This window comes from Bos grunniens, chromosome 10, assembly GCF_055505025.1.
Source record: "Bos grunniens cultivar Pamir isolate PY7600 chromosome 10, Bosgru_T2T1.0, whole genome shotgun sequence".
Lineage (NCBI taxonomy): Eukaryota > Metazoa > Chordata > Mammalia > Artiodactyla > Bovidae > Bos > Bos grunniens.
This window is the reverse complement of record NC_141174.1, coordinates 45691247-45705180: the sequence shown is the minus strand read 5'-3', so window position 1 is coordinate 45705180 and position 13934 is coordinate 45691247. Positions and strand designations below refer to the sequence as shown.

The 13934-nt window shown below is 38.4% G+C and overlaps 1 protein-coding gene across 38 annotated transcripts in view; it reads left to right on the top strand.

Moving 5' to 3' along the window:
- The first annotated feature begins 1762 nt into the window (after positions 1–1762).
- The window catches only part of ATOSA (atos homolog A), an 84587-nt gene continuing 72415 nt past the window's right edge, over positions 1763–13934 (top strand). For 18 of the 38 annotated variants that reach the window (XR_015134502.1, XR_015134498.1, XR_015134494.1 and 15 more), the window contains exons 1-2: positions 1763–2734; positions 3045–3161. Coding sequence is in view for 14 of the 38 variants with exons in the window: in XM_086321004.1 (XP_086177130.1) it covers positions 3146–3161 (16 nt within the window). In the remaining 24 variants the exon portion in view is untranslated. Of the gene's footprint in view, positions 2735–3044; positions 3162–13934 lie in introns of those variants that run through there. The other 20 variants (XR_015134503.1, XM_086321005.1, XM_086321002.1 and 17 more) reach the window with 5 other exon arrangements.

Here is a 13934-nt window from a genome sequence, read left to right as displayed (position 1 = left end):
TAGCTATTACATTGATTAACAAACTGTTGGCATTTGTCAGAAGTTTCATCTTCAAGATGCTAGAACATGCATATTACCCTCTTGAATGCTCTGTCCGGTTTTGACTAGTTACAATCTTAGAGTTAGGGTTTTTAAATGCAGTTGCATACATAATTCTACTGTACATATGAAAACATCCAGAAAATATTATTTTTTCATAATAAAAATATATGCATTTGATTGATTTGAGGCAAAAAAAATGTAATCCCAATTGTAATTTACAAAAACTTCTGAGGTAGAAGTAAACAATCCTCACTGTAAAATTTCGGAAACCTCAGAAGAATACAAAGACTAATGGAAATCACCTTTAGACCCATCCTAGTACTTTCTTGTTGTGATTCTTTTTTTTTTAATGATAATTTAGTTTACTTCTGAATATTTTAAATATAATGAAAACAAATACAACAGTTTCGTTTTCAAAACTCTCTTGAGTTATCAACTATTAAAAGATAGGGGTTTGTAAAAAAAAAAACACACACACAGTGGTTTATTGAATACTTACAACGTTTACACCTTCAATATTAATTCCACTTAATTTTAGAGGACAGAAGTGCACAAAACAAAAAGCTGTTGGAAACATCTTCAAAGTGGGAACCACATCAGATGGAACTGTGGCGCTAGACACTTACCCCCAAAATACATGATGGTGGTGGTGGTGTAGTTGCTAAGTCATGTCCGGCTCTTTTGCTACCCCATGGACTGTAGCCCGCCAGGCTCCTCTGTTCATGGGATTTCCCAGGCAAGAATACTGGAGTGGATTGCTATTTCCTTCTCATCCCGTTGTGATTCTTGTATGCAAAATTGTTTCTTTTTTTAAAAAGAGTTTTTATACTGAAACCAAGAGGACTGTAAATTTTGTACTTTGTCTCTATTTTAAGCTCACAACCCCATATGTACTTTGTCTATAAACTGAGTAACTAATAGCTTCAGTCCTTGCTAGGGTTGCTTTTTTTAATTACAGCAGATCCTTGTCATCTGTTTGTGTTGAAATGATGACACAACATCGCAACATGAAATGTCATCATGTCACATTGTTATAGCACAACAACAAAATTACAGCTCCCCAACAATAACACGGTGTCAAAAGTGTCCTCTTGCCATGAGTCAGTGTTTCAGAGATTATAAAAATTATTTTTAGCACAGCAAGTGCCTCGGGAGCTTGGGTTCTGAATCCTACTAAAATCCCTAGTGATGTGAAAAAAAAAAAATTTAGGGTGAGGAGGGCTGTTCTTAAACTCCCCAGTCCCTGAAGCGTATGGAGGCCCACGCTCTTGTCCCGGCCACAATTAGATCCAGCTTCCACTGTGCACTGCAAGCCACTCGGGGATGGGTCACAACTCTACGCCAGTATCCCGTGTGGAGGAGGTGGAGGAGGAGACTATAATTATCCTCCACGTCTCGGGCAGGCCCTCGGATGACATCTCCTCGGTTACTCTGTGCTCTAATAGCGCAGCTCTGGTTCCTGGTCCCAGACGCGCTTCAGCCAGCTCGAGGGGCAGACAGGAGGCGAGCGCAGCCGATGCGCCTGGCGCCTCGCGGGCCTTCGGGGCTCCGCCAGCCCCTCGCAACCCGCCGCACCTGCAAGGAAACCCAGGCCCCCAGGCTAGCGCCCCTGGGCGCGCCGGGCGTTGTCATAACAACCGGGAGCCAGCTGCTGAGGCCGCCGGGGAGGAAGTGACGAGCGGTGGGTTGGCTGTTGTTGGGACACGTGACCCGGGCAGTGTTTTGACAGGGCAAACAGCAGAGAAAGAACTGGGCGAGCGAGGGGGCCGGGGAGCTGGGGCGCCAGAGCTAGAGACAGCGGGCGGGCGAGGAGCTGGCAGAGGCGCGGGGCGAGCGGGCTGGCCAGGTCGACAGGCGGCCAAAGCCCGAGGGCCGCGGGGCTCTGGTGCGAGTCAGGCAGAACCAGGGGCTGAGCGTCGGGAGCGGAGCGAGGCGGCGGCCAAGGCGGGGGTGGATGGCCACAGGGGCGCCGGGGAGCCGCGTCGGGCTTGTCGTCTCGGGCCCCCATGGTCCTCTAGCGCAGCCTTGGGGGCCGCTGCGCGCCACACTCCGCTTTTGCCGGCCCTGCGCCTCTCGGAGCCTCACGTCTGAGGTGGGAGTGTGATGTGAGCCGCTGGGCGAACGGCGGAGAGAGAAGTGCCAGGAGGAGGAGGTATTGGGACGGGAGGCGAGAGAGAGAGTTAGTCAGCAGAGGTCGGCCGAGGGAGCCATGAAAACAACTCTCCGGCTGAGAGAGGGGCCGGCGCGGCGCTGCGGACGGCGGGACTGAAGGAAATCCGGGGCCGCGGCGGGACGGAAGGGGCCCTCACCGGCAGGCTGCACCGAGCAGGGGCGATCGCCCGGCTGTAAACACCTTCCCGGGACGACCCTCAGGCCCGGCCTCTCAGGGCCAGGGGTGTTGCAGGGGCGACCCGGGGCAGCACAGTACAGTTCTTTTGGGACTGGGGGCTGGGCGCGAGGAGATGTCTCGCGTTTCTTTCTGACCCTCTCATTGTGTAAACTTGGCCGCGGTTGAGGCAGGAAGACTAGCCAGAGGGTAATTACACAGGTGAGGCCTTGCGGGGCGGGCAGAGCGTCGGCGAGGCGTTTGGGGTCTTGAAGAGTTTCCTGCGCCCAAGTCATCAGGTCCGAGCATATCTATACCAGTCACTGCGGAGGTGCCACTGTTCCCAGAGGCGTTTTTTACAAAGGGGTTAGTTAGCTTGAGTTGCTTGATTTCCCCCCCCCCTCCCCCGCCTGTACATTCAAGTTATAAATAGATCTTCCTTTTGGTTTGGAGACGTGTCAAAGAAGGACACTTTGGCCTGGAGAGCACAGGGGCGGGGAAGAAGGGTGCTTGGTCCGGAGTCGATGGGGGAGGCGGTGTAGAGTTTTGCTTTTTTCAGACCTGCGGATGGTGCTGTCACCGCTCTTAGTGCCAGAAGAGGCCTGTTAGCAGTAGTTTTCTTGCAAGATCGAGTGTTAGGGCAGGACCAGATTAATTTTATTTTGACCTCTTTTAGCCTTTTGAAAACGAAACAGTAGCTGCAAAATCAGCGGCGAGCCTGTTGAAGAGAACCCACACGTGTATTTCACAGCACCTTGGGTGGATATCGACGTGAAAATGAAGCCAGACCGAGGTACATAATTTAAGTAGGATTTCTTTTTTCTTGTGCCCCATTTTAGAAAGGTTAACCTAATTCTGCGGCAGGATCAACTGAATTACATATGATTATTTCTGTTACAGATTTCCAGCTGGTAAGGTAGAGAAGGGCACGGGGAAGAGTTCGGAACTAGATGGGAGAAGACATTCTTCAAAAGTGTCTTCAGAATGTTAGTTTCAATAGATACTAAAAGTGAAATTTTCAATAATAGCATTTTTATCTGGAGTCACAAAATTTGATACCATTTGAGAGTTACACATTTTTAGGTAAAGTCAGTCTAACTTCAGTTTTAAAAAAGTTTACAAGTTTCCTCAGTTTGAGAATTTGAACTTGATAAACAGAAAATTTAAGATTGTTTGAGTTAACAGATATTATTTGTCATTGCTGATTTTTATGCTTTAAGCAAACTCTCAAAGTTTGAACAAATCCCTGGAGTACTTTGCAGTATATCAGTATATGGACAGGGCTACTGAAATCCCTATAATAAGTACTGTAAATGTGCCATTTTCTTTCTAAACCTGTATTTTCAGGACTTCTGAGAATAATGTATACACTGTGTTTTTCAAGCACTTCAAAGGAATTGAAAAACCCATTTATCAGTCTGCTTTAGATTCATAGCAAGGACCAACTTTAGAAGACTTTAATACAGTGGTAGTTAGGAGTTTCAGTAATATGGGAATTTGGTTCTAAGGAATATTATAAGAAGAGGATTAATGTAATTGGTAAGGAGTTGGACTAGATGACAGAGTCCCTTCCAAATGTGAGACTTTTGGATTGGAAATGTTAATTTATCCTTATGAATTAGATGCTCATTTAAAAAAAAAGATATAGGAAATTCCCTGGTGATCCAGTGGGTCGGATTATGTGCTTGCACTGTAGGAGGCACAGGTTTGATCCTTGATAGGGAACTAAGATCCCACAGGCAGCACAGTGTGGCAGTAAATAAGTAAATAAATAAGACAGGAAAAAAAAAAAAACACATAATAATTTTTAAAAATAAAATAATTTGAAAAGATATGTGTTAAACTGGTTATTTTTTCCACATATTATTTTCAAAGTGGATTAGAAAGTCAAATTCTCTTTTCTACGCAAATATGTCTTTGGTGATATTTTCTTAAAATGCACTAGAAAGAAGTGGAGAAAGCCATACTTAATTTAGAGGTTTAAATTAGTTTTTAAGTGTTTCAGTGTTTGGTTGATTCTTAAAATCAGCTTTGTATGTTTTAAGTATTAGCAACTATATTGCTACTAATCAGGTTGCTTATGTAGATTGCCAAGTTTAGACTTTGAGATTACATTAGTGACTTTGGAAAGCTGGCACCAAGGTCAGTAATTGCATCTCAGAATAAACAAATAAAATCAAAGTCATTGTTTCAAAGTTACTTTAAATACTTACACAAAATCTCTATTTTAGCCAAAACTAGTACTAAGCATGATAAAATGTTATCTATTAATGTAGATTACTAGAAAAAGTAAATACATTTATGCATCAAGATTCCTAAAGAAGTGACTTTTTTTCTCATTAAAATTGTGTCTTTCTTTAGCATTATGATGTAAAAATGAGGGAATCGAAAGTTTGGTACTGAGACTATATTTTATGAGTCTTTAGGCCCATGGCTTTCTTTTGACCATGATCTAGAGTAAGTAATATCTTTGACTTTGCAAATAGTACAGAAATACTGAAATAAACTTTTCAGAAAACATACTTACTACGTGCATTGTGGTCTTGTATTTTTCTCTTCTATTTCAGTTTTTAAAAATTGCTTGCATAACCCATTGAATTGATTTCTTGATCTGTAGTTGGCAAGGGACAGTTATGGGAGAGCTAGACAACAGTAATACTTCACTTTTTCTACATTGGTGTCTAAGAAACTAGTCTGTATGAGTTTGTTTTCTGGATGACTGAAACTTCACTCTTTAAATGCCAAAATATTTTCTGTTGTACTCATAATATGTGGACAAAGATTTTTTTTTTTTTTGCCTCTAATTTAAACCCCTTCAGCCTGTTTACTTTAATATCTGATTTTTGAATTCCCATGCTGTCAATTGTCTTTGTTGTCAATATGCTTATTCTTGCATTTAATATCTGTGGTTAAAAAACTAGATAACCATACTTAGCACTGAGTTCTGTAAAAAATGAGAGTAAATAGGGGAATCTTCAGATATTCATTCAGAAACTGAGAATGTATATGAATTCTAATGTCGAAAGTCTGAGATATTTGCTGAGTGGGTTACAAATGTGCGTCAGTTTCTAAATAAGTACAAAAAGAGTCTCTTATCCTACACAGTTGCATGTGGTAGTCGGTTGGATAATCTAAAAAGTTAAAGTGAGGAATCAGAAAAAAATAATGCCTTAATTATTTTGCCTGTCTTTTGATGTAGGCTAGAAGGCCCTTCTTTAGAAATGGGAGTGGCAGAGAATGGAGCCTGTTTAATCAGTTAGATGTGATCTTTCTTATGTAAACCACACCAAAAATGTAAACCTAAAGATTTCTACTTTTGATTTCTTTAAAGTGGAATAAGACTTTGTAAACAAATCAAAGGGTGGAATATTTTACATTTAAAAAATGTAAAATTCTTTTTTAATGTTTAGTACAATTTTATAGATATCTATGTATACCAAGAATTATAAAGATATTTGTGTAGTCAACAGGAGTGTGCCTTGGGGGAAGAAGGAATATATATTCATCAAAATTATGTTCATCAAAATATTCTATTTCCAAAGCAGTCAACATGGTTTTCACAGAAATAACCTTTTGTTTGCACTCAAATAAGTTCATTACTATTGAGTGGCATAAGCAAGTTTGGGACTAAACTCCAAATATTAGCCATTAGTTAAGCACACAACTCAACTAGCAGGAGTAGAAGTGCACAGGAAACTGGAAGTACTTTACTAGCTGCTAGTATCTGTCAGTTTACTTTATGGAGGAAATGGAAAGCACTGGACAATATGGCTAGTTGATTAAGTGAAAATAAGAGAATTTCTACTGTACTTTCAGATAACTAAGATGTTACTGTACAATGGCAATGTTTTACAGTAGTCAATAGAATTTTATTACAGTCTGAGGTAAATCTTTTTTTCTCTTTTTTCTTTTTTTAAGATTTTTAAGCAGTTATATAACATTACTTGCACAATGCTGCCAGAGATGAGTCTTTGATGTTATCATTGGCACAGGTTTTGGAATCAGACTTTTTCTATTTGTATCCTTGTTCCATTACTTCCTAGGTCTGTAATCTTCATTTAATTACTTAATTTCTGAGAGTTTCAGGTTCCTTCTCTGTAAAACAGAGATAATTCCAACTTCTCATAGTTGCTAGAAAGAAATATGACACTGGTTGGCACATAGTAGCTTTTAAATACATGATAATTATGTTAAGATATTACAGATGCTTATATGTTCAGTTATAAAATATGTTCAGAAAAGGTAAAGAACTAGTCAAATGTGCAATAGCCTAGTAGTACCTTGTTTTGTTTCACATTCATAGCCTGAAACCTGCTAAGGCTCTAGCAGATTTAATAGGCTTTTAATGTATAGGTATCTGAGAATATATAAAAGCTACAAAAGAATGCTTGATATATGTGGAATTTATTTCTCTGTCTTTTGTTACTACAAGTATAAATATGTTAATTTCTATGTGTAGAGGGTGGCATGGGCGGACCAAGCTTCCTAGGAATACCTGTTTAAATGGTGTTAAATTCTGACTAGAACTGGGCAGTTGGAGAGGTTAAATGATGTTATTTCACCTTGTACTCAAGGATGTTAAGTTTGGATCTGATCCTAGTTAGATATTGAATGTTCAGTGTTTCAAGAGATGTCTAAAGTATGGTTTTTGCACAGATGTAATTAAAGCACTTTACATTTTTAACATTTAATATTTATGTTATAAATATGTGGTATTTATAATTTTGTATATTTTGAATGCATGGTATGTTTTTTTCTATAAAAATGTATTTCAAAATAATATAAGCTTATGTTTTGATTTCAAAGCCCCAAAGGTTTCAGAATTCCTAAATTCATGGTATTGTATAACAGTTTAAGTAGAATCAAAATCTTTTTAATTTAAAAGATAAATGTCAATTTTGCTGTGCTTTATGCTTTGTTGGTCTTTTCTGGTGGCTCAGTGATAAACAATCCATTTGCAAGGCAGGAGCTACCAGAGATGCGGGTTTGATCCCTGGGTGGGGAAGATCCCCTGGAGGAGGGAATGGCAACCCACTCCAGTATTCTTGCCTGGAGAATCCCCCTGGACAGGGGGAGCCTGGCAGGCTACAGTCCATAGGGTCACAAAGAGTTGGACATGACTGAAGCGACTTAGTATGCATGCACACTTGCTTTGGTTAGAGTTTCTTCATCAGATATTTCCAAGAAAGTTGTCTGAACTTATCAACTGTTATGAAAGGTTAAGGCCTATAATATCTAGGAAATCATTAAAACTTTAATAATTTAAACATACTGTGTTTCAATTCATGAGTCATTCATTTATGAGTATTAAGTGAAAACTATTAATGCAAAACCTGTTGCACAAATAAAATACCAAGCAATTGATTTTTTTTTTTTGAGGTTTAAACTGAGAGGAAAGCTTAATTTTTTTCCCCCCTCTGCTGTAGATTGAATATTTGTGTGCCCATAAAATCCACAGATTGAAATCCTTAGCTCCAGGATGATGGTACTAAGAGGTAGGGGCCTTTGGTAGATGATTAGGTCATGAGGGTGAAGACGTATTGAATGGTGTTAGTGCCCTCATAAAAGAGACCCAGGAAAGTACCCTCACCACTTCCACCATTTTAGGTTATAATGAAAAGACAAATACCTAGTGAGAAAGCTGATCCTCACCAGGTACCCATATCTGCTAGTGCCTTGATCTTGGATGTTCCAGCCTCCATAACTGTGAGAAATAAATTTCTGCTGTTTATAAGTTACCTAGTTATGGTATTTTGTTATTGCAGACTAAATGGACTGAGACACCCCCTTTTTGATTATATTACAAATTTAGGGTTTAGCGTTAGTATTGCAGTGGCTTATGAACTGACCTAGAGTATATGCAAATCATTTTAATCTCAAACATTTCTTCCTGGGCAACTGAAATGGGGAAAGAAATGGTAAGGACTAGAAAAAAATAGCATGGGAGGTAGATGAGTTTCTAACTTGCTAATAGTTCATTGTTAGCCAATGTAAATCAAGCAACAGAAATGACAGAGGACAAGAAGTGTTGACTAGATTAAATAGAACAGCCTTTTGCTAAATTCCCTCAGTGGAGGTAGTGGTGGTACTATTACTAGTAACAGCTAACTCTTCTACATACTGTGTGCCAGGCACTGATCCAAGTAGTTTATATAACTCATTTAAACATCACAGTTGTTCAAGAAACTAGGTGCTGTTGTTCATCTTCATTTCATAAATGAAATAGTCACAGTAACTTATCCAAGGTTACACAGCTAAGAAGAGAACTAGCCCAGATTCAAAGTAAGCTTGGGTTGTTGTTCAGTCATTCAGTTGTGTCCGACTCTTCGACCCCATAAACAGCAGCATGCCAGGCTTCCCTGTCCTTCACTATATCCCTGAGTTTGCTCAAACTCAGGTCCATGGAATCTGTGATACCATCCAACATCTTATCCTCTGTCATCCTCTTTTCCTGCCTTCAATCTTTTCAAGCATCAGGGTCTTTTCAAATGAGTCAGCTCTTCGCATCAAGTCGCCAAAGTATTGGAGCTTCAGCTTCAGCATCAGTCCTTACAATGAATATTCAGGGTTGATTTCCTTTAGGATTGATTGGTTTGATCTCCTTGCAGTCCAGGGGACTCTCAAGAGTCTTCTCCAAGCACCACAGTCGAAACCATCAATTCTTCAGCACTCAGCCTCCTTTATGGTCCAACTCTCACATCTATACATGACTACCAGGAAAACCATAGCTTTGACTAGATGGACCTTTGTTGGCAAAGTAATGTCTCTGCTTTTTAATATGCTGTCTAGATTGGTCATAACTTTTCTTCCAAGGAGCAAGCATCTTTTAATTTCATGGCTGCAGTCACTGTCTCCAGTGATTTTGGAGCCCAAGAAAATAAAGTCTGTCTCTGTTTCCATCTTCTTCCCCATCTATTTGCCATGAAGTGATGGGAACAGATGCCATGATCTTCATTTTTTGAATGTTGAGTTTTAAACCAGCTTTTTCACTCTCCTCTTTCACCTTCATCAAGAGGCTCTTTAGTTCCTCTTTGGTTTCTGCCATTAGAGTACTGTCATCTGCCTATCTGAGGTTATTGGTATTGACAAAACATGGTCCACTGGAGAAGGAAATGGCAAACCACTTCAGCATTCTTGCCTTAAGAACCCCATGAACAATATGAAAAGGCAGGCTTGGGTACATGCTGTAAACCCTCTGGTAGGAATATGTTGTATTAAAATGTTATAAGATATTGGGGCCAAATTTGTTTAAAAACAGGCCCAAGGGAAATAAAAAACAGATTTGCTAATTATTATGATCTTAGAAAACTATATATCTTATTTGTGCCTTACCTTTTTCATCTTTGCAATGGAGGAAGTAATAGTACCTTGCCTTTAGAGTTATTTGAGTAAATAAGTTAGTGTATATAAGGTGCTTAGAACTATGGCTGGGACATAGTAAATATTCATGTGTGAACAGCTTTTCCTATAATTGGACATATTCTAATTAAGTCAGTTATTTAGGGAAGGCTGGGGAGGACAAAAGAAAGGGGCTAATTCAGCTGTATGTGTTTTATATACTCACTGTGATCTCAAGTCCGAAAATGACTACTGTTGGCCTTTCATCCACTGATGGGTCTTGACACATCAGTATCTGTCAGATAAGTGCTGGATTGATACAACTTCTGAGACTCAATTCTAAAGGGATTAACATAGAGGTTCCTTATGTTTTTGCCTGTCATCCTGTAAGAAAGATATGATTCAGTGGATAGAACACTGTCATTTCTTTGAAGGATGAGAAGAAAAGATAATTGGAAGCAGAATTGAGAAGCTAATGTGTACACAGGGAGAGTAACTCAAAAGCTGATTTTCTTTTCAAAAAGTGAAGAAACCTGTGGGGCCTGAACTTTCTGCACTGTGAACAAGTATAGGAAAAAAATTAGTTGTTAAATAAGGAATACTTACATTCATTTATTCTTTTGTCCTTCTCAACTTTGCATCTAATTACAGTAGTATTTTCCACTCAATTAAGGCTGAGGGTTTTAAAAATGGAGGGAATGTTTAACTTAGAAATTCCAACTGAATACTGACTTTTTTTTAAATGAGAAAGCAGAATCGCAGTACCAGGAAACAGTATTTCTTTCTCAGTAGGTAAACCAAAGTCAATTTGTCAGTAGTTAATTCTGTCTTTCCTCAAATGGTTGAAAAAATCTGACATTGATTATGTTAGACTTCCTTATTAAATCGAAACAGAATCAACTGGCTAAAAATGCCAGTAGCTACTCAAAATATTAGCCATTAATCCATGTGTAATGCCAAAAACAGACCCAGCAATAACCTGAATTGAGATTTCACATATATTCCTTTTCATATAAAAGAAACTCATTCAGTAAAATTATAATAAGGCTTTTTGAATGTCTTATGTTTGTTCAACTTGCCCAGTCCCACTGGCCACCTTTTAGGTTTTCAGTGACCATTCACAGCCTTGTGTCCATTATTTCTTCTGCCTGAAAAACCTCCCCAGTCATCACGTGGGGAGCTCCTTGTCATTCTTTTGATCTTGGTTTAAATATCATTTTTCAGAGAGATATTCTCTGACTACACTATCTAAAGTGCTCAATTAAAGTTAGCAGCTATTATTATTTATTAAATTAGGGTCCTTGTTCTGTATCTCCACAGTCTCTTTCGTAGCATTTACCATATTATGTGATTTTTTTTCTTTGTTTATTGTCTGTCTCCACGACTAGATTTTAAGTTCCATGAGGACAGGAACCTTGTCTCTTGTTCACAACTGGATTTCCATCACCTAGCTGATGGACTTATACATGGTGGGTGTGTAGGAGGTGCTTAAAAAAAATGAATCACTAGTTTATCTCAATATTTGTGAAGCAAATAGGAGTAGAAGCAGATGACTAGAAATCATTGATTGTTTTACTGACACCAACTGAAATTCTCTCATTTTAGGGATTTTCTTGCATTATTGACAGGCTATTATCACAACATTATACCTAATTTTAAAAAATAGATTTAAAATATATTTGCAAATAACTTAAAAGAAGATGATATTTTAAAATTGATTAAATCTCACTAAGTTGAAATAAAATTCTGTAAAATAACTAAGGTGTAGGCAAAAGCTGTTTGGTATAGGTAGTTCTAAGTTTATATAAATGTATATATGTATATACATTTACTTAACAAATAATCCACACAGAAGCATTTGTTGGTAGCTCTCCGCTCTCTAACCACCATACTGAATTTGTTCCTGTTGCTATTTCTTTGAAAGAGAGAGAAATTAAATTGATTGGATAACTTCAGATTTATGAGTACAAGTAGGATAAAGACTTAGGATTTAGAGTGTAGATTTGGGGCCTGTTCTCTCGTTTACAGGCTCTGTGACTTGGGATCAATTTCCAAACCTGTTTTCCCATATGTAAAATGTACTAGGCTCCAAGTGTTGCTTCTGAGCTTCAGGTAAGATAATAATGTGTCAAAGAACTTTATAAGGTGTGAAATGCTATATATTGACTGGTTTGCTGTATAGACAGGATGATCTGTACTCATGAGCAAAGAGCTAGGTGCTCTCAGGTGTATCTTAGGGGAGGTCATTCTGTCTAAAAATACCCATTTATGCAGTACCTGGTTTTTTACAGTTTTTAAAGTTTCCCCTTGTTATCCTGACTGAAATTAAACCAACAGGAGAACCACTTAGATTAATAAGTGTATATTTAATTATATATTTTTGAAGAATATTGAAATGATGGCTATCTTTTGTTATAAAATTGGCTCAAATGTGTCCTTTTTAGCAGCATAGAGTTAAGACCCTAAGGCTTTAGGATCAAACTTAGATAGAAATTCTAAATCTAGCACTTCAGCCAAATGACCTTGAGCAAATTACATAACCTGTCAGAACTTCAGTTCTTTTTGTTCAAATACCATTAGCTTTAAGGGTTGTGGGAAAGGTGAACTGAGAACCCAAGGTTCAGCAACTAGCATGTGCCTGACATGGGACAGGGATTGATTAGTGTTTCATTTCCAAGGATAAGCAACTTGAATCAGCTGCACTGAGGAAATGAATGTTTCAGGGCTTTGTTGTGAAAGCTAATCATAAAAGGCATAAGAGACCAACAGGTCTTTATTGTTTGTCACTCTGAACCTTGCATTCTGGAATATACAACTAGAGGAAATCCAAACCAGTATGGAACTACACATCTGTAATGTGCATGCAAGGGGGAGGGAAAGTAGGTAAGTGGAGCACACCAACTATTTCTGGGTAATCATACACCATTGTGAGCATTTAGAGCAGCATTAAGGCAGAGAGATTGGGGTGGGGGTGGACAGTAGAAGGAGGTTGATGAAAGTTATTAGAATGGTCAGATGGTGCCCCAAATTGCTTTTTTCTTTATTTTAGAACATTAGCTAGGATTGATTCAGTGTTTGGAGCATGGCCCTTTTGTTTCTGTGAGTCAGAATCTAGACTTGTTCCTGATGCTGCAAGAAATGGCCTAATATTATAGGTTAAGAAGCTTTTGGTAGGCTAGCCTGGGAATCTAGTCATAACTTATTATTTGTAATTATTTATTATGTACTATTACTTATAAATAATATTTATTCAAAGTATGACCATTATTTGGACTTTAAAACTTATTCTCTTTGAGAGTACAACTCGTTTATAATTAGGAATTGACATTTTAAATTAATATGAAGTTTCCATTTTTTGTTTTCCTACTTATTAAGCTTATATATTCTGAATAGAATTAAAATTTTATAATAATAGCTGAAATCAGGCTATTTATAAAACTTTATCCTGACATTAGAGAATTCTTGTACATTTTAAAAACCAAATTAGCCATTTTCTTTTGTGAAGAAATATCATGGTTTTGTGAAAGGAAGTGATCCAGTGGGTCACTTCTACTTAAATTCATAATATTAAGAGAATGTGTAACTTCAGCACTCAATATTGGTGATTTTGATCTGTTTTTTTGAGGGGCTGTGCTAGCTTCTGGAATCTTATCTCTGGACCAAGGATCAAACCTTGGCCCTTGGCAGTGAAAATGTAAAGTTCTAACCACTAGACTGTCAGAGAATTCCCAAGATTTTGACCTTAAACATAGCTTGAGGTTAAAGCTCTATATCATATTTGGTATATGTCACAAAATTTTGACATGCAAAAATTTTTTTGATGTACAGATTTTTTGATATATGAAAGAATTAGCCATAGGATTTCTTTGAACTTCCATACATTGCATGCTGTATTCACACCCACAAAAAAAGTTAGAATCCTAATTTTCATAGGTTATGAACATCTTAGCACTTTTGTTTTACCTCTCTTGACTGCTAGGTCAGTAGATAGGTAGGTAGACAGACAGACATAAGGGCTTTTTTATTTTTTTGTTTTTATAAATTCAGAGTAAGTGGTGGACATCATGACACTTCAACCCTGTGTACTTCAGTATGAAACTGGCTAGTAGCAGCATGTGACAGCTGATTGTATACATTTCTTCTCTACTCAGTCGAGTTGGTTGCTTGCTATCAGCAAAGGTACCAGTAGTTACACCATGGAAATTGGCAGTGCTACAGACCAGGACTT